We start from the raw sequence: 20,181 nt of genomic DNA on the forward strand, positions 1-20,181 counted from the left end.
TACCACAGGATCGACTCGGCGGCTTTCCAGGCTTTAGCTCTCAGGTGTTCCCCAGTTGTAACAAGCTGCCTGCGCAGTGAAACCCTCTCAGGGCAAGCCAGGCACAGCAGGAGCCCAGCCGCCTCCGCGGGAAGAGTTCCGAGATGAACCCTCATGCTGCGTGCAAGGATTCAGGTTATTACGGAATAATGACGATGAAGTTTTATTTCTTTCCTGCAAGTAAAACAAATAGGGAATCTAACACGCTGACTGTGGTGCCATGTTTACGCCTTTCCATGAGCACAAATGTCACCGCCAGCTTCAACTAAGCAAACAGCCATCGTTCAGGGCAGTCACTCCCGGCACCGCAAGTTTGAGTCCTCTGAGGTGGACTTCTGCTTACATTTTGTCACCTGCAAGACAGCCTGGTGTATACGTTCACTGGCTGGCTTAAAACACCCGAGTCAGCACGCCCACTGTATGCCAGTCACCTTAAAAGAAATGGCTTTATTTCTCAGTAGGAACTGGACATCTAACTGTCCTTCTCAAATCCAAGAGCTAATACCAGCAGATTGCGAATGACATTAAAACTCACCATTCACTTGTTGCCGTAACAAAACCTTCCTAGGCCAGACACATGGATCATAACAAGATCTCTCTAAGAAGCAAACTGCACCACATCTGCCAGCTGTCAGATTCTGATAGTTTTCTTTGAATTATCAAGTCATTGCCATCATTAGAGACGGGACACTTGCCTGGAATGCCTGAGCAACTGTGTCAACTCTTCCACTCCTGTAAAGCATCCCCTGTGTTTTAACTGCGTTAGAACAAACCCTTCCACTCCTTTGGACTAAGGCAGAACTGGACTCTCTTAGCCAGTTGGTTACCCACATAAAACATCCACTGCAATACATTTGCATACATCTATGAAAGGAGAAAACATAATCACTTTATTTTCAGTATACAGACTGAATCCCACTGTAAAATAAAGAAAATGAGTGAGCACACATGATTAAAATACTCCGCACTTAAAAAAGCCCACTTCTGCCACGTCTGCTGAATCCATCGTTTGCCACATGGCACTCACAGCTCTCCATTGTGTTTCCAAAAGGGGCTGCAGTACTCTCAGGAGCAACACTCCATCTACAATTCAAAAAATGCTCCCAGTTTGCATATAAGTGCTACATTTTCCTGTATGCCTTAAAATACTAGATAGGTACAACACTACTTCATCATCTCTGCTCCCAAACTACGTCAGATCCCCCTCCCACCCTTACAACAAAGAAGAATTACTTCTACAAGGAGGTAAAATCAGCAAGTTGTAGCAATACAAACTCTTCGGAGATGCAGAAGGATGGCACACCGCGACCTGTGCATGGGCAGCGAGACACAAATACTGACGGGTTGTACATATGCGCATGCACACAATCATGTCCATAAAGCCTTCTCCACGGTGCAACTCCTTCCATGTCACATGCTTTTCATAGGAAAAAAAAAAGCCCTTCTCAAATTTAGCCCATTTAAAGCTGCCAACAAAATGTGATTCCATGTGCTATCAATGGGCGTGTTATTGCTTGTAGTAAACTGGAGAAGATTTGGACCTACACAAGAGATTTGCTTGCAAAGCACAAAGGTCACCAGCGGCCCCTAAGCAGTTTTACAAACTGATCACTGCAGCTGGTACTTCCTGCACCCTCCACACCAGCGGGCAGCTACAATACTCTGCAGTTCTAAACAGGCGTTGTACCACCCTCTAGAAGAAACAGTCGTGTCTTCTCCAACTCCTATTTAAATACAAAAGAGCAGTCAGCGTAAAGAAGTGTTACAGTTAATTTTACAAAATTCACCACGTTCATCTTTGCTCGTTCACCTGACAAACGGGTGACCTGGGCTGTAATGGCGAAGGCCAGCAGTGCCTAATCCTCTCAACACCCAGATGTCACCAGAAGAGGAGCTGACATTATTGCAGACATATTTTACATGCCCAGTAGAGCAGACACTTTCTCACTGGGTTTTCAGGCTGCCAATGACCTACCTCACCCATGGTGAACCTGACCAAAGTGTTTAAGAACCCAGTCTTTACATCTTGCACCTCTAATTGAATGTAAACTTTACAACTGAGTGTCTTTAAGGAGTAACAAAGCAGCTCTTGGGATTTCTTCCAAGCAAATACTGAATGAAAGGCTCAATACAAACTCAGTGTGTTACCTGGGAACATCAGCCCATTCCAGACTCCCAGTGAGACACTGACAACTCCCTAGATCTTCTCTAAAAGTTACATGCTGCACTACCACTTTCTCTGCTAAAGCATCCTGACTATTATCTTGTTTTATCGCCTTTCTTGCTAACTATACTCTTCAAATCAGTTCTGACTGCAAATGCTGTCCTTAACTTAGTATCACAAAATTGATAGATTATTTCCTGTCTACTGGTGCTCCAGATGCAATGCTACCTACAAAAAGATACAACTAATTCTTCCAGCAGGTGATCCAAACCAGCTCTGTTCTCCAACAGCAGATTGGCGAAGGCAGGCTGCAGACTGCAAAGTCTCCAAGCCTTCCATACCATGAAGTGAGGTAGCAACAAGCAGCCTTTGAAACAGCATTGTCTCCGTATTTTTCCCTAGTATTAAATCCCTTTTCCACACAATTTAGTAAGTGAACTAGAGATTTCTCTGGAGCAGCGGAAGAAGAAAAGAGATAGTAAATAAATAACAAACGATAAGAAGAACTAGGCGAATAGTTTTGCAAAGTTTTCCTTTTTGGTACCAGCACTGAGCACTGCTCGTTTTCAGGTGGAGGGAAATACAAAACACTTCAGTCTCTTTGTGAGCTTAAAGTCCAAGTGACTTCTGCACAATCTGCTTGGCAATTTTGTTAAATTGTTCTCTGTCTTCCCGCCACATCTTGGAGGCGTCTACATTGGCTCCACTTTCATCATTTGGCTCTGAAACGAGAAAGACCGAAAGGTAGATGTGAAGGCACGCAACGGAGCAAGACTCTCTCGCTTTTCCAGTAGTGCCTCTGTACTGCCATTTCCTCGTGGCTTTGGTACACTGCCCCTGCCTAGGACTACAGGAACACCACTAAAGAAAACCCTGTGACAGCTACTGGATTTCCAAACAGTTCCGATTTAACTGATCACAAGGTAATATCACAGCAAGGCTGAGTTTAGGTAAAAAACAAGCGGCAGAGGAACAAGACTTTCTTTTGCTTAGGCTCTCAGTTGAGGTCCGGCATGCACATGGAACAACACAATGTGGCACCATCAGCACCGTAAAGGGTTTTTAAAACTGTACACTGCTCCCTGCAAAATGTTTTTTCTGGTTCTGCGGCTTCACAGACACAAAGCCCTCCCGACCAGGCCACCCAAACAGGCTCTGTCACTCTTTGGGATGGCTTGTTCTATTAAAAAACAACAAAACAAACCAAGAAAACCCATAGAATGCTTTCATTTCTGCAACATCTTTCATCTGAGGATTCCAGAGCGCTTTACAAAGTACATGAAGCCCCTGTGACTCCAACACTCTATTTTGTACAGGGGTAAGCTGAAACTCTGGATTTATCAGGTTCGTGGTCAGCATACAGCAGGACAACTGCCATGGTACTACACAGGTCACTAAGAACGTACTCCACCCATTTTGTTTCACACACTAGTCCACAACCACCCCAGCCCAGTTCATGGCAGGCATTTTGGACTCATGTCTTTCTCGACACAAGGCTGATGGTGCACCCTTAAAAGCCAGTAGATGTGCTGGTCACCCAGTTTGGTAAGCTTGTGCTTATGCTGCCTGCAGAGCCAGAGCTGACAGTTTGGCAGCAGTCTAAGAGAAGCTGACCATTGACGTTTTAGACTTAAGTCCTCCAAAAGCCACGGGAAAACAGGATGCCCAGGCAGAGAAGAAGAGAGACCAGGTGACTCCCGTGCTATCAGTTTAGGTAAGGCCGCACTACAGACCAAGTTCTGGGAGGCTGCAGAAAGCCCAGTGAGGCACTGTTTGTCTGCACAGCTTCCCAGCAGTAGGTTACTATTCTGAAGCTAAAACAGTCCCACGTAAGGATCTGTCGCTTGCTCTTTGATCAACTTTGCTGCTTATAAACCCTCTAAATCATCTAAAATCTTCTATCATTCAAAACTGATTCTAAGGGCCACGGCTCTTTCATTTTCAGGCAGTCCAGTGGCTCTGTCCACTATGTCAGGGAGCTGTACGCAACAGAGCTGATCCACAGCCCTTGTTGGATTTAGGGAAAGTCACTTAAAAGGCTGCACAAAAAGTTTTTCACCCCACCCCTCTTCTCAAGAAGCCTTCCTCTGAACCAGGGATGGCAGAATGGGGTTCATTCCCAGGCTGGCAAATAACAAACAGAAATGGAGAGTGCTGGCTTGTGAATCACAGAGGCCATGGACTGCACTTTACCATACTGGTTAGATCTGGCTGGGAACCCTTCGGTTGCTAAAGCCAAATCCAACACAGGCTGTAATCAATAGCTTTAAGACCTGCAAAAGCTGAACAGACATCAATTACACAACGAGTTATCTGAGCAACTGCTAATAAAACAGCAATCCTTACCTGCCAGCATGCTAACAACCGACAAGAGGATCTTTTCCACGCTCTGCACGGGACTCCACCGCTCAGCGCTGCTCTCGTATCCCATGGGATCATCCCCAGGAGCATGAAGAATAGAGATGCAAACTCTGCCATCTGGGTAAACTGCACAAGAAGCACAGGGGATTGATTGTTACTCAGCAGAAACACTTGGCCTCTCCAGATCTTTAGCACAGATGAATGTTTGGAGTCAGCCTTCATATAACTGAAGCTAAAACCAGTTTTAAATTTCCTCTTCCAAAGGCAAGAGGACACAAAATCTGGAAGACGAAAGTCTAGCAAAAATTTCCTTTAAGCAAATCTAAGAAACTTGGGGCATCCTTCCCCAACAGAAGCCTGCTGGGAGCACTCGTGTCATTTAATAACCAGTGACAGGCTCCATGGGAGAAATAAGAGAGGCAGCCTGGTGGAACAAGGCAAGTATTTACAGACAGACAAACAGGTAACCAGTCCTACTTAAACTGAAGGGCAAGAGCCACACAGCACTGTATGCACATTGGAGTCCTCCCACTGGACCGTGACTGTAAAAAGAACTAAGTAAACTTGCTCTGCTGCAGCAACAAGGGAAAAGTGGTATGTAATAAACAATGCAATTGATCTTACTTTGAACCTCACTGAAGTGCAACCACAAGAGCTCACACTACTTTTCTAAATTTTGCTTAAAGCTCAGCAGCATTAAAGTGCATGGAAACAAGGTAACCTGTTAATTAAGGGTACAGGCGATTCCCCTCCCACCTTTAGCGTAAGAAAAGCATCTGCACAGCACAAGTCGTCTTCACAGACACTGGACTCCCTTGACTTGATAATGAGGCCAAAGAAAGGCTGAAGAGGCAACACAAAGAAAGTGGAGTTCGAAACACTGCTTCAGCAACATGGCCTAATTCTGCAGCCTCCCAAGGAATTACAACTTCAGCCCAGTACTTTCAGTGCTTCTGTTCCTCCGGTGACCAAACCTGTGCCACTGCCAGGAAAACAGGACACTACAATAAGAGGGAATGACCGCTGGAAGTAGTTGTGCTCATTTCCAGTTCCTTTCATTCGCCCAGCTAATGTCCGCACAAGCTTGCAATGTGTAAGCACTTTGGAAGACTTATTTACATCCTGCAGCCTGGAGCTGGTCTAGCTGCAGCTGGAAGAGACGAAAACAGCACGTGCTGAACCAGCACTTCTCATCGCACGTTAGAAACACACTGGTAGAAGGTATTTCACCTGTAAGTTACTGCAATGTTCTTACGCAGTGCCTCATTTAGAGCAGCTGGACCACAGCGGCACAGTTAAGACAGCAAAGGCTGATTCCAGGAAGGCGTCCGCATCTTCTCAATTTGTCACTAAGTGCTAATGCAAGACTTGCCATTAATCGCTACTTTGAGGTTACCTCGCCAGAGCACCCATGAACATCACTTTATTTTGAAGAGAACACAGTTCTGCGTTTTTTCAGTTCCCCCTGTACTTAACAAACTGCAAAGATAAGGGATCACAGCAGACTTTTTAAACATTTTCCTTTCAATTCCTCACAGGTGGAGGAGTAAGCACTTAAGGAACAGAAACAGCAGAGCACAGTCACCCATTTCTACAGCCTTTCTGGGTAAAACCAGACCAGCACAATCCCACCTGAGAAGAAAGATTCAAGTGTCTATTTCAGGCGATCTCAACTTTAGATTAATGTGAACCAGAGCCACGGGACCTTAAAGAGCTGAGCTGACCATCCCGTATGTTCCAGTTAACTCCATGAAGGAAGCACTCACATGTAGAGCCACTTTGTAACACATGAGAGTCAGGCAGTTCGTGCTTCCCTGCCTTCAACTCCTCCTGGCTGTGCTGCACACAAAGCAGCTGTGGGCAGCAAACCTCAAGCCAAGGCCACAACTGGAGCCACAGAGTATTGCAGGGACACAGATTTGCTTGCGGAGACTGGTCTGCCAAGAAGTTTGGGTGAATTAGTCCAGCTGAAGCAAGGTGCCAATGTGGCCACGCTGCTTCCAGGTGTCAAACGCTGCACTGCTGCAGACATCAGAGCTTCAGAGGTGATGCTACACTGTCTTGGGCATGTTTGCGCAGTTCTACATTGTGACAGGCAGGTGTGTCTTCCACAGGAGAGCAGACAGCTATGGATTAAATTGGCAAGAATCTGCATCAGTGGTGCTTCGAGAAGGGAAGAACAGAAGAACTTCAAGAAATTGCAAAATTCCTTGGAATAGGATGAAATAAGTCAATTCCCAGAGACTAAGATTTCTGTTATACAATTGCAGGAACATCAGCTGGGAAGGAAACATTAGGCAGAATGGCTGCATTTTCTTCTTATTGTTCTCAAGTGGCAGAGACCTAATAGCCTCGAATACAGATGCAGCCCGTCAAACCTGGGTAATGCTAATCAGCATTTACACAATCCATGGTGATTGAGCAGATGTCAAAAGCAACAATTTTACAAAGAATGCCAAGGCTGACTCCAGAAAGTAGTGCTCCAGGCTGCAAAAGGAGGCTTCGAGGTTTTTACCTGTCCAAGGCTTAAACTGGTTAGCTGTACGTGTTGTTACTTCCATTACAAGACTGAAAAGTCTTAAGACAATATTGTCACCATCAGAATTGCACAGAAAAGGCCAGCAAAGTCTTAATCTTGAACACCTGCAAATGTGCCATCTGCTTGGACAGAGCACTCTGTATTTCAGAATGTTACTAAACCTGTGACTTAATGGAGAAAAAGCCATGCTGCCTAATAAAGCTGCATCCACACTTTGGTGAATATGAACAACTTTTCACTCATTAAAATAACATCAAACTATTTAAATACAAGGCAGAGAAGAAGATTGAAGAGAGTCTGTATTAATTCATTACATCTCACATCACGTACAGAAGAGTTACCTTTAGACTATTTATACAACAGTTACAAGTATTCCTGGAATGATCTTAAAGGCAGTGAAACTGTCGGAACCTTTACTGGACTGTTTATGATCAAAAGGTATATGAGGAATAATGTGATAAAGAGGAAGTGACCCTAAGAGAGAGCAAAATTGCAGGACAGCCGAACACTCCTACTGCGTACTCAAGGTTGGTCAGGGAGAGAACCTCCTTCCGTAAGGACGCCAGCTCTCCTGCTGCAAAAGTTTGTTTTTAAGGTGTGCAAGCAACCCACTCCCCTGTAGGTCCTATTGTATCAAACTCACTGTTGGGATGGAACATCTCGCACGTGAACCTCATCTTCGGAGGACTTAATGGGTAGTCGAGTGGAAAGCTCAGAATAGCAGGGAAAACCCCATACTCGAAACAGGTGTCTTCAGGACCCCTAGAAACAGATAAAAAGCCATTCACCAGAGTTTTAAATAGTTCTTTCACCCAAATTCTTGTCGAATGATACATTTGAGGTCTGGGTTATATCATCTTCTCCAGAAAATAAAGAGTTAACACACTCTTACCCCACACCTCATAAACTTAAATCCAAATATGGGGTTTGGGAGGGAAGGGGGAAATCAAAGCTTGCACACTAAATTACTAGGAAGGTCACAACACTGCTTAATTAGCAGGGTGTGTCTGGATATAATTGGAGTATCTGGCTCCAAGGCATGTTCCAGGATTTGAGCATCTGCACGTCAAGAGAAAGCAGAGGCAGGTGTGGGATCCCTGTGTCTTTGAAGATACTGTTATGCTGCACAAGACAGAGATGTCAAATCCTGTAGCTCAAAAATAATTTATAAAACCCAAGGAGATTCAAACTGCCAGTATCGAGCATAACCACACATAAATACTTGTCGTTATCTGATGCAGAAAAAAACACAGCAATGTTTTGTCAAAATAAAAACACAGCTCGGGGACCATAATTGCTAGATGCAGGACAAGGTTTCTTTGCAGACTTAAGGTATTTAGTCTGCACTCCCTCAAGTGCACGTGGAGAACAAATGGCTTCACCTGGGTTCTTGTAGAAACATTTCCTTATTGTGTTCATCATCTAGTTCAAAGTGCAATCAAGTTGAGAATATAAAGACAACTATTTCACCCTCCCTACATAAAACAGTTTTGGAAGCTGAGCAAAAAAGTTTATTAGACATGATTTATTCACACTTGATGAACCATCTGGAAGTTATAACACAAACATGATCCCCCTTGATTGGAAAGATCACAAAACATGCTTCATCACTGAAAAGCTTAGCCAAGGAAACCTCATGTATGTAGTAAAAAGCTCTTCAAACGAGAGTTATACTGTCTGGGAAATAAGGTTTAGGAATATATTCATGCCTCCTCCTGCCAATCCACATTCTCCATGCCAGAAAGAACATAAAAGTTCAAGAAGTCCTAACAGTTGAGACTGCAATTGGTAACCTCCAGAAAAAGAAAACTGAGACCAGTAAAACCTAAAGCCCTAGGAGGCTCACTCTCTCAGACTTTGGGATTCCAAAGACTTGGCTGGGATATAAACACAAGAACTACGTGATTTAAACCCGAGTATTGACACTGGCAGGTAAGATTAGAGAAACGCATCAACATACTGCAAGAATGAAAGCTAAACCACCTCAACCATTTTGTTCCCTTTTTGGCCTTTTCCCTAAATTTAGCTGGGATTCAGCTCACATCTGAGAATAAACTGAATGCATTTTTTTCATGAACATTTTAATTCCAGCTGCATTTTAAAGGCTTATTGTTGAACTTCTAAGAGTATGTACATACACGCATTGAAAAGTTGGTGGGTGTCTTATGTTCTGTTTTGAGAGCACACACAGAGCCTTAAGGGCTCTTCTGTCAAAGATGTTAACCCAACACGCTCCAGTTAAAGCCCTGCATTATGTGAGCAAAATGCTTTTGTTTTAGCCATTCACTGCTGCCAGGATCAGCTTCAAAGAAATTATTAAAGTTAATCTAAGACAGCATTTACATCTACAAAACACACAGGAGGCCACAGCATTTAAACTTGACAGCATCACTTTCAGTTGAAAAAGGACATAGGCAGGGCCAGAGAGGTAGAAAACACAGCACCTTTTGAAATCTTCGCAGAGCAGATGGTGTGATTGCAAAGCACAGCACATTCAAAGCCCCCGTGCCTTATGCTATGATCTTCTCCAAGTTGCTGCGCTAGTCAGCATCCAGAACTACCCCGTACTGGATGAGAAACACCCTGACCATGCAGTGGTGACACCCATCCCACTGAGCAAAGAGCACCGAGCCAACAGGCCAGGTGCCTTAAGCAGGTCCCATACTGCAGGAAAGACAAAGCACTTGCCATCACTAACCGCGTGCATGTGGAAGGCACTCGCTCTGCGCAGGCTTGACGCATACAACTCTAAGAAAAACCCTGTCTTAAACCTGCTGCACCTAAGACTCTTTACAGCCTGCAAAGCAGGCAGCCTCTGCGTGTTTTTCCGCGCATGGTGCTACTCTGCAGATTTCCCTAAAGCACTGAGGAGCGGACATCAGTCCTCCTCCGGCCATTATACGGCATTAAATGACCTGCTAGACAACCAGACGGTTCAGTTGTGTGAGAGATGCTACAAACAACTCCGTTGACATAAGACACAGCATGAAAATAAGAAACTCCATGAGCTGGCTATTACTTAGGCAAGGGGAAGAAAAGGATGTTGGCTATCCGTCAAAATAGGAGGGAAAAGCGCATTGACAAGGACAATCCATTCTATAATCATAGCTTCACGTACATTTCTAAATGGCTTCTTATTTGTAAAAAGATGCTGGAAAAAGACCAAAACCCATCGTTATCAGATGCCAAAAAGGGGAATTCCATGCTAAACAAAAGTCATAAGCCTGATTATAGATCTAATGACCTTTCTAGACACGCTTCTGATAAGTTGACTTCAATTTTTCCTGTTTAGTTTTCAAGTAATCTTTAATTCTTAACAACCACGTGGGTTTGTGTCTTTTGGGGATAAACTTTAACAGCAACACACCCTTGTACATGCCAAGCAAAGAGTGCAAAACTGGGTCTTGAGATGTTAACTTGCACAACACAACACAGCCTGTCGGACCTCATGCAGCGCTAAGGAACGGAGTGGCGTTATGGTAAACTCTCAGCGTCGTGGGGCTACTTATCATCACAAATAAGTCAGCCTGTTGCAAAGATCTGGCTTTCATAAACACTCTAATTCAGCCACTGTTTGGTGCCTTATCAAAAGGGTGCATTTTATGCCAGGCTCCAAGTCTTCACTCTTTAGAAAGATTACATTATTGTATTTTCAGTTCCGGATACACTACACTCGTTGGGAGCCTAAGAACTGTTCTATCATTCAGACACGTCAACACAACCTGAACATTGATATGTTTAACTCTTACCCAGCACTGCTGCTGCAGGCAAGAACATCGGAAATACAAATTATTATTACCATTATTTTAAAAGGCATTATTTTATCTCTGAGCCAAGCTCTTGCGTCAATCTGTGTAACATTACCCAGCCCATCTCCAAATTGATAAATGGGTGATGTCTTTCCTATCTTTTTTTTTTTCTTAAATTTATTTGCCATTACATGTGCTCTAGCTTTTTATAAATTCAGTGAAGGAAAAACTATTCTGTTCTCTTCTTCATTATTACACTACTTACTTACCTGTTGCACTTCATCTGTCTAAAAATTTGATGCCAACTTTAATTTCCTCATTGTACTTCCTTCACTCCCAGAATCTCACGCAGCACATTTGAGATTACAAAACATTCGAGAAGATTATCACAGACAAACATAAACAAGACATTTAGCTTGCTTTCCAAACGTACACAAACACTTCTCCTAAGAGAGTTTTGTAAAGAGATTAAAGTAACCAAACATGTTTAGGGTAAATATGTTTCTATTGTACCACAGCTTCAGAATTTAGTAGATCTTAAAATATAACTTTATTATGACACATACACAATACAGAAACCAAAATTAAAGCACCTCCGCCTCTCATTTTGTGCTGACAAAGACCTGAAGCTCAATACTCAGCACTTTAAAGGGCTTAAAGTAGCTCTGCAAGCAGCTCCTCTGTTGTCTAAGAATTTGTTATAGGAAACATCAGAAAGTATTTTCTAGGTAATGAACCAAATCCAAAAGTACTTCTGTGTGTTCCCCGTTAAAGCTCTACTCAACCACACAATCTTTGCTACGAAAAAGTACCAATAGGCAGGAATTTCCTTCCTTATTCCAAGAAATGCACAAAGTCCTCCAGGATTTCTACACTCCAGGCAAGCACAGCTGTCTGAATTGAAATCGGGTACGTTACAGAGCGCATGTTTCAGAAGAGTGGTAACTATCCCACTGGCAGAAAGCGAAAGCATAAGACACTGCAGCCAAAATCTTTGGTGTCAGGCAATAAATGGTCTATTTCCATCCTAAGTGTTTATTTTCAGGGGACTGAGCTACCAGGAAGCACAACCTGTTAATCTCACGATAAATTGCTGCACATAAGCAGAGGCATTTGCCAACTCCTCATATCAATCAGCAAACAAGCAGTGGTAATCCAAATCTGCATTTGCCAAGGTCTAAAATAACTCGAAGGCTCACGCTTGCCATAAAGCAGGATCATCCACGCAGCCAGCTTGTGTGGAATAGGTGATATGCTACAGCTTGGGACGCTGCTGTATTGGTTGCGTGCCTGATCCCAAGAGACAGAAATCTTGATTTCCATCCCTAGACAACACGCTCCAAGCAAACCAAGCTAGGAAAATTCTGCCACCCACACTAGTTGAGAATCTCGTAAGTCAGCACTGCTGGTTGCAGTGAAAACCTGCTAACAGCACAGCAGGCATGCTGCAAGCGAGGCCACAGCCACCACCAGCTGCCCCCAGTGTCCTCCAGGATCCCCTGGCCCTGGCTGAAGGAAAGGAATTCACCAACTCTTACTAAAGGATGCTCGAAATACAGAGCTTGGATCAACCCTAACAGCAGACCAGCTTCAAGACAGACTTTGCAGTTTGGAGCTTTTTAATCTTTTAATTCTGTAGCATTTGCGTAAATTGTCAGACCCGAGTGACAAAGGTCTCTTTTCCTCTCCCCTACTGTTTTAGAACTTTATTTTGTAAAAATCACCAGTTATTCCATGTCCTCAAAGTTCCAAAGAAGGGTACGGCATGAGTAAGAGTGTACAAGCAACAGAGAAGACAATTTGTAAGATGCTGGGCAAAAAGATTTTGCCTTTTCATGGCAAGTTTTGCTACGAACAACCATACCCATCAGTTTGGGAGTGGAAGGGCAAGGACATGGCTTTGTAAAGAAGCTTTTGTCCCCCTCTAAAACACAAGAGGAACCGATCAGAGCTATTCACCAACAGAAGAGCTTCCTATACAGAACCACTGCACCCAGTGTCTTTACACCACCAGTCAAGTCATGAAGTGTAAAGAATTTCAAAATAATTTTTTTTAAATGTGAAGACTTTCTCAGATCAATCCCCTTCCATTTTTCTAGAAAAAAATCTGAATAGTAAGTAAACTAATTTTAGACATTGATTTTTTTTTTCTTCTCTCACTGATAATCTGTGTATTTTGCTCCACTCAAAACATGAGAAAAACCTGTCCTGTATTTGCAGTTGAGTGGTGTTCCCAACAGGTTTGTGTGATTTACAAGCAATTCATTGTTTCCTGCAGCGTTTGTATACAGAGTGTATATCCAAGGGAGCCCAAATGAGGATTCCTGTCAAATTTGCAAGTTACAAATGCTGAGTGGTGCTTATCATAACGACACCTGTACAACAAATGATCGCTTAAGCCCCAAGGCTGCCTCTGCCACACTGTTTAAATTCCAAATATAATTCCTCGTTTGGGTCAGAAAAGAAGTTTCCAGCCAAAGGTAGGCCAAGGTCGATGTCACGCAGAATTGGTATTATTCTTTTACATCCTTGCTCTCCTAGAAGCTACTCAGAGCATGCAAGTGCTGATTTCAGATACAAACCAGTATTAACTCACATGATCAGAGCTTCCCATTCAAAGAAGTTCTCTTCATTCATGGGACCTATTAAGAAAAAAACCCAAAACAATGCTTAGCACAACCTGAACGCAAGGCTACAGCTTCACAGTGCACAAACTCTGCTCAGCTACTCACCTGCTACTATCCCTTCTGGTGGGTTCAGGGTCAGCTCTGTAAAAACAAAAACACAAGGAAGGTTAATATGACCAGCAATCCCTGTATCTGCAGGAACAAACACCACAGCCTGAAGAGAAAACAGGTTGTATTCCTGTAACCTGTCTGCACCAATTCAACATCTCAATACAAACTCCAAAATTACGCGAAAAGTTGGAGAAGCAGAAGCAAGAGATTTTTACAAGCATCTCTGTTCCGTTAATTCAATCCAACTCCCCCTGTGTGGTCTGGAAAACGTGATTAAAAAAAAAGCAGCAGCAATAAAGCAGCCATGGCTGCACACGGCGAGTTTGGATCCACCAGCCCTCACTTTGCGTAAGAAACTGGTACAATTCCTAATTCGTACAATAACCTTCAGCATCAGTACCTCAATTCAAGCCTGCTGAAGCCCAGCACTCCGTGTGCTGATAAAATAATAACCAGTTTTTCTACTGGTTATTTTCTACTGTTTTTCTACTGTCTAGTGCAATGACCATCAACTGCCAGTTCCCAAAGTCCTACGGAGTGGCAGCAGCTGGCGAGGCAAAGCTCAGCTGTGCATAGGCAACCAGTGGACCCGCAGTCGCTGGGGGGCTGAACACCAGCCCCACAGCTCTGAGCGAGACGCGGGGCAGCTGGCAGGACCGGTGGCAGGAGGTGACACGCTGAGGGTGTCAGATCTGAGGAGGTGACAGTAATTAGGCAAACTTAAGTAGAAGCTGTGAGCTGCTTTTCTAGAACAGTGTTTCCTAACTGAGGGCTTGTGGACTACTTGTGGCCCGTCACACACAAAACACAGTCCCAAGAAACATGACGTGCATTCCCACACATGAAAAGAAGCACAAATGCAGACTCAGGGAAGATGGGAAGTCACAAACCCATAAAGGAGAGGCTTGGCCTAATTTCTGTTCAGCTATATGTGAAAACTGTGGGTAGTGCCGCACAAAACAGCAAACAATTTTTGGCTTAAAACAGCTAAGTTATTGTTGGATTTGAAAATGTGCTGAGATAGGCCAGCAGGAAAGATAGCAAAACTCTTCAGCTCACACAGATTGCCATCAGCTTTGGCACAGACCTCTCCAACTGAAGTTCAAAAGCACAGCAGCAGATCGAAACTCAGCATTATGGCTTCCCACGACGTTAAAGAGCAGGTTTTTCCAGCTTGATACTGGGTCTCTAACAGCCCTTCTTGTTGATGTTTTTAGACAGAAAGAGGGAGATGTTAAACCCAGAAGCTCCTGGAATCATTTTGCTCCATCTTGTGGCTCTCTCTAAGAAGAAAACCCTCTGGTATTTCCCACAATTTCCCTTGAAAACGCTGGCAGTCCTTGTGACTGCCCGGTGGCAGCATCTGTGTGTCACTGAGGAAGGAAAACACCGTTTTCCACGTGGATGGTCACATCCTACCCTGTGATTTCTCTAGAGCCATTCAAAGGGAAATTGGGAGCACAGCTTTCGGGAGCTACACAGCATGAATTGCCAGTGGCTGACACAGCATTAGCTGCTTCAGTCTTACCAGAGCCTCTAAAACAGGGTCACTTTAATGGAATGTCACAGGGGACTTTTTCCGACTATTTTTAAGCAAGCAGCAAACAGCATGCGATCAGAACATTTAAAGCTTTCCCAAAGTAAGCTCTCCCCCTCTGCAAGTGCCACGGCACACTGTCCTCTCCCTGTCCACCCATGACAGCAGCGTGCCAGCGCGCACCTGCACCCCAGCCACCATCAGCCAAGGGCCTCAAACACTGACGCACCAACTCTGTTCCCGAGTGCGCTGTTTTGCAGTGATGGCAAGGAGCTGAGCCCTCTGCCCGTGCTTAGCGTGGACGGCATCCAACACAAGGCGCTGATGGGGAAAACGGGGATCCTGAAGCTACACCAGCTACTTGAGAAAGGCAGTTTGCGCAAACTGAGAGCCACCTCCTTCAACCCTCTTTCTCCAACGGGCAAGATCAGCAGAAAGACTTTGCAGCAGGCCTTGATGCGCCAGCTCCTTGCCCATGGCTGACTGATGACTGTGGGGCCAGGAAAAAACCTCTAAGAAGTGGAACGTTGTGATCCGTGGGACAACCGAGGTGGGAGTGGAGCCATCAGACACAGAGGGGTCCTCCTGCTGTGCTGGCACCGCAACTTCAACTTCGACAGCTTCACCTGGAGCTGTGAGACCCCCACACTTGTGTCAGAGCACAGCCCCCATTCTGCAAAGCATCACGACTTCCCCCCGCTACCAGCGGGCAGATAACCTCTTCAGGGCTGGCAGAGCCAGGCCACCACCTTCCTGTGCTGGTATTTCACACGGTGCTAACTATCAGAGCTGCCATCCGGAGCCGTGGGATAAAGCAGCCTTGCAATGAGCCCAAGGAGTACTCTCCCACCAGGCAAGCCCACCGCTGATTCAGAGCAATGCCTCTCTTCAGCACTGGAGAGGATTTGGACAGTTTCCACCTCTGCATCCTCCACGAAGCATCCTGTTCTGCCTGCAGGGTGGTTTTGCTGCAGTCAGAGAATTTGCTTCCAAATCCAAACACAACGACGTCCCAGCTTATAGCACCAGAGCTAAACCTTAATTTAAAGTTTTGCTTCCAAGCTGAGACTGAACAAAACGGAGCTGACGCTAGTGAAGTGCAATGCTTCTGCTAGGAACTTTGGGGCAGATTTGGCTGTGCACACAACGAGTGCATCAGGAACAACACACATCAGAAGCACGCACCCTCAGGAGAGGGCTGAAAGTGCTCGCAAAGCTGAATCTCAGGCTACAGCCCTGTCCTCAGACAGGACTTTTTCTTTTTCTACAAAAAGGGGCAGCAGAACTACCTACAACTAGGAACTAATTTTTTTTTTCAGAACAAATTTTGCTGACAGTTTCTACAGGGCAAAACAGCTTCTGAAGAGCTACAACTGCCCAGTCTTTTGTGAAATACTAGGGAAGAGATAGGTCAGGCTTGATTCAGGGTTTTGCAGCAAAGTTTGATCACAGCACCCACTAAAGGAAAGCAAAACCCTGCAAATGCACACGTAGCACAGCGTGATCCAGGCTACCACAGAAATTGAAAAGTTTGGCTCACTCTGCTTCTGTAACTCAAGTCTCCAGAAGTCAAAGCACTGTATACTTCGTCATTGTAGGTTATATTCATTTTTAACAACAACGTTTTATTAGAATCGGGAAAGTATTTATAAAGGAAGGTCACAAACAAGATGTTATCTCAGTTCACAGTACATGTTACCCTGGGAAACCATGTGAAGAAGATTCACATGTCTGCCTGTAGCATTAAGTCAAAATCATAGAATCATAGAATGGTTAGAGTTGGAAGGGACCTTCAAAGCCCATCCAGTCCAATCCCCCTGCAAGGAGCAGGGACATCCCCAACCAGATCAGGTTGCTCAGAGCCTCATCCAGCCTGGCCTTGAACGTTTCCAGAGATGGGGCTTCCACCACTTCTCTGGGCAACCTGTGCCAGTGTTCTACAACTCGCATTGTAAAAAATATTTTCCTAATACCCAATCTAAATCTACCCCCCTCTATTTTAAAACCATTGCCCCTCGTCCTGTCACAACAGGCCCTACTGAACAGCCTGTCCCCATCTTTCTTGTAGGCCCCCTTGAGGTACTGGAAGACCGCTATAAGATCTCCCCAGAGCCTTCTCCTCTCCAGGCTGAACAGCCCCAACTCTCTCAGCCTGTGCTCACAGGAGAGGTGCTCCAGCCCTCTGATCATCTTCGTGGCCTCCTCTGGACCTTCTCCAACTGGTCCATGTCCTTCTTGTGCTGGGGGCTCCAGAACTGGACACAGTACTCCAGGTGGGGTCTCACCAGGGCAGAATCACCTCCCTCGACCTGCTGGCCATGCGCCTCTTGTTGATGCTATTTAATATCACTTTTTCCTACCGAATTCTTTCATACAAGACATTCCAGTAAGATCTCAGAGCTTCCCAACAACAAAAGATGAAAAAAAGCTTTTTGGGACTAAGAGGATTTCTGTAAGAGAACAGATAAAAGAGTCAAATGAGAGTCAAATGTTTTTGCAGCTGCCTTTGAGGTCAGCGCTTCTGGATTACAACAGAAAAAATGCAGGATTCTAGAACGCACTGTCAGTGCAAGCTCTACCCGCACAATCACACTGGCGGAGCTTGCTCACCGCCCAGAGCAGCTACCGGCAGCAGCCCGAGTGATGAGCGGGCTCAGGACAGCCCTGGCCCTCGCAAACATCTGCGTGAGGGTTCAGCTTAGAGATCTGTGCTCTACAGAGTGGCCTGAGAATAAACACAGTCTTGGCAGGAAACGTGACTGTAAACACTCTATTCTATACAAGCTGGAGTCTTCCACTAAACCATGGTAAAGTGAGAAACAACTCCCTGTCCCTGCACAACCTCAGGAGCTCTGTAAATGACCTTTGCTGGAGCCGGCAGCCAGTTCCTACAGCCTAACGCCATCCTTGCCCCACCAAATGTTTTTTTTTACCCCCATTCTACTTCCTTGCTTTAAATAAAAGCCAGAACATCAGAGGCCAAAAGCAATTCAGTGAACAAAAAAATATTTTTTTTTTGCCAAAAAGAGGCACCTTTGGACACGTCACAAGCGCAGCGGGGAGCAGATCACCCATGCTGGGAAAAACGGGATGTCCCAGAGGGACCCAGCTGCTGCGGCAGGTCCCTGCTCCCTACAGTGGGACCAGCAAAGATCATCACTCGCCACCCCACGCATGTCACACCTCACGCGGATTTTTGAACAAACAAACAAGTCTGTGTTATTGACCGCTAAATTCCAGTTTAAATGCTGTTACTAACCACTGCGCTTCTGTTCAGGTCCTGAGGAACACCTCTAATTATCTCTGAGGTAACAAAGCTCTGCAGCAGAGGTTTCCCTGGCTGCATTTTGTTCTACTTGGAAAATTTAAGTGGGGAAAAAAAAAAATGAAAAGAAGTGGCCACTTGCCCACAACTCCCAGGCCTCCCCCATGACTAAGCTCCCCGCTTACGTGACCCTGGACGTGTCAACCGTGCCCAAGCCGCCCCTCGGCGTCCCAGAGGCTGAGGCTGTTCTGAGGGAGAACAGCCTGGAGAAGGGGAGCGGGGCCATCCATGACTCCCCTCATCCACAGCCGCGCTTCGAAGACCTCGGGACCCCTCACCCCCCGTCTCGGGGGACGCAGGGAAAGCTCTGCAGGCCGGGCGGAGCGGGGCAGCCGGCGGGGCACCGGGAGGTGTCCCGGGAGGGAGGGAGGCCCGCGGCCTGCCCTGCCGCCGCCGCCCCGGCCCGCGGCCTCCAGCCCGACCGCCCCCCGGGCTTTAAGAAGGATCCCGTCTGGAGGGACGGCACAGAGGAAGCCCAAGGAGTGCCCGGCCCCGCCGCTGCCCGGACTCACGCTTGTACTCGGCCATCAGCCGCTTGAGCGCCGTCCCCGCCATGGCGCGGCCCCGCCGCTGCTTCCGGGCGGGCGGCTAGAGAGGCTGCGCGCCGCCGCCGCTCCTGCCGCTCCTCCTCGATGGTACGCGCCCGGGCCTCCCAGCGCCGCGCATGCGCAGAGCCCCCCCCCCCCCGGGGCAGGGAAACCCAATCAGAGCAGAAACGCTTAATTAGTGCAGCGGGCTAGCCGGGCCCGCACGGGCCTCGGGAAACTCGCCATCCGTGCGGCGATCCTCCAGGAGAGAGGCGTGCAGGGAGAAACTACAGCTGTTTTCTGGGGAAAGGAGGAGAGAGAAAAAAAAAAAAAATTAAAAGAGTGCAAAAAGTTGTATTGTGCGGCAAAAATCGCCCGGGGAGGGTGGGTTTGGCTGCTACAGAGGGGTGCAGCACGTACCTCAGGGATTTATACCCAGCTGGGTGCCCCTGCCACCTCCAGCCTCCAAGGTGGAGGTCCGAAGCGCGGCCACCACGTCCACCTCTCCACCGGGAAGGGGAGCGGCAGCACCCCAGCGCCAGGGCGAGGGGAGCGCGGCCGCGTCGAACGTAAGGCACAAGACAGAGTACCAAACTATATTTACTGTATACAATAGTAAAGGACAATAAATGTACAAATCGGAGAATAAACAACCAGATCTACGGGACGTCCCGCCTCAGCCCGCATACAAAAAAATGAGAAAGAAAACGGGGGCCTTTCCAGCACGCGGGGGGCAATTAACGTGGCCCAAACGGGGCGCAGACAACGACCCCACCCAGCAGCAGCGGACAACCCCTTGAGGGACAACAGGATGGTCTTCCGTAAAAACTCACCTGGAACAGACCCCACACTTCGCGTGGAGCTCAAACGCATCGCACAAATGCATTTAAAATTCACCAAGTCTGGGGAGGCAGTAGAGCAATTATTTTCTTGAAGACACGTACACGCACACACGTGTATCTCTTTCCTTGCTTACCAGGTGCTTGACAGCTCTTCTGCACATACACCTCGGTGACATTAAAAGGCTTCCCCCCCCCATTTATAGATCAAGTTTATCTACCAAAAACAAGTATTAAGAAGAAACCTGAGGCCACACACTTCCAGTACCCACCGAGAAACACAGACGTACTAAAGGGAGGAGGAGAAAGGTGACAGATTCCGCCCGCCGCTCAGCGAACAGCAGCGACGGTTTCTCTTTCTAT

The 20,181-nt window shown here is 46.2% G+C and overlaps 1 protein-coding gene across 3 annotated transcripts; it reads right to left on the reverse strand.

The window, feature by feature from the left end:
- Positions 1-906: 906 nt before the first annotated feature.
- UBE2G2 (ubiquitin conjugating enzyme E2 G2) lies at positions 907-20,006 on the reverse strand. Of its 3 annotated transcripts, XM_086755080.1 has the most exons (8): positions 19,813-20,006; positions 19,400-19,582; positions 18,965-19,266; positions 13,585-13,620; positions 13,449-13,494; positions 7,747-7,865; positions 4,550-4,690; positions 907-2,925 (listed from the first exon to the last, which is right to left on the reverse strand). In XM_086755080.1, exons 3-8 carry the CDS (start codon positions 19,005-19,007, stop codon positions 2,813-2,815), a joined length of 498 nt encoding a protein of 165 aa, XP_086611206.1. In that variant the 5' UTR covers positions 19,008-19,266; positions 19,400-19,582; positions 19,813-20,006; the 3' UTR covers positions 907-2,812. The 3 variants fall into 3 exon arrangements, with proteins under 3 accessions (XP_086611206.1, XP_086611207.1, XP_086611208.1); XM_086755081.1 differs by lacking the exons at positions 18,965-19,266; positions 19,400-19,582; positions 19,813-20,006 and adding an exon at positions 14,678-14,811; XM_086755082.1 differs by lacking the exons at positions 18,965-19,266; positions 19,400-19,582; positions 19,813-20,006 and having other exon boundaries at positions 13,435-13,494.
- Positions 20,007-20,181: the final 175 nt, after the last annotated feature.

The sequence above is a fragment of the Chlamydotis macqueenii genome, chromosome 9 (assembly GCF_036417535.1).
Source record: "Chlamydotis macqueenii isolate bChlMac1 chromosome 9, bChlMac1.mat, whole genome shotgun sequence".
NCBI lineage: Eukaryota > Metazoa > Chordata > Aves > Otidiformes > Otididae > Chlamydotis > Chlamydotis macqueenii.

Excerpts from the sequence above, each read along its gene's own strand:
- UBE2G2 (XM_086755080.1), bottom strand. The coding sequence starts at position 19,007 with ATGGCGGGGACGGCGCTCAAGCGGCTGATGGCCGAGTACAAGC. Across the intron at positions 13,495-13,584 it reads ACCAGAAGGGATAGTAGCAG|GTCCCATGAATGAAGAGAAC; the intron begins GTGAGTAGCTGA and ends TTTTCTTAATAG. Across the intron at positions 4,691-7,746 it reads CGAGATGTTCCATCCCAACA|TTTACCCAGATGGCAGAGTT; the intron begins GTGAGTTTGATA and ends CTTCTTGTGCAG.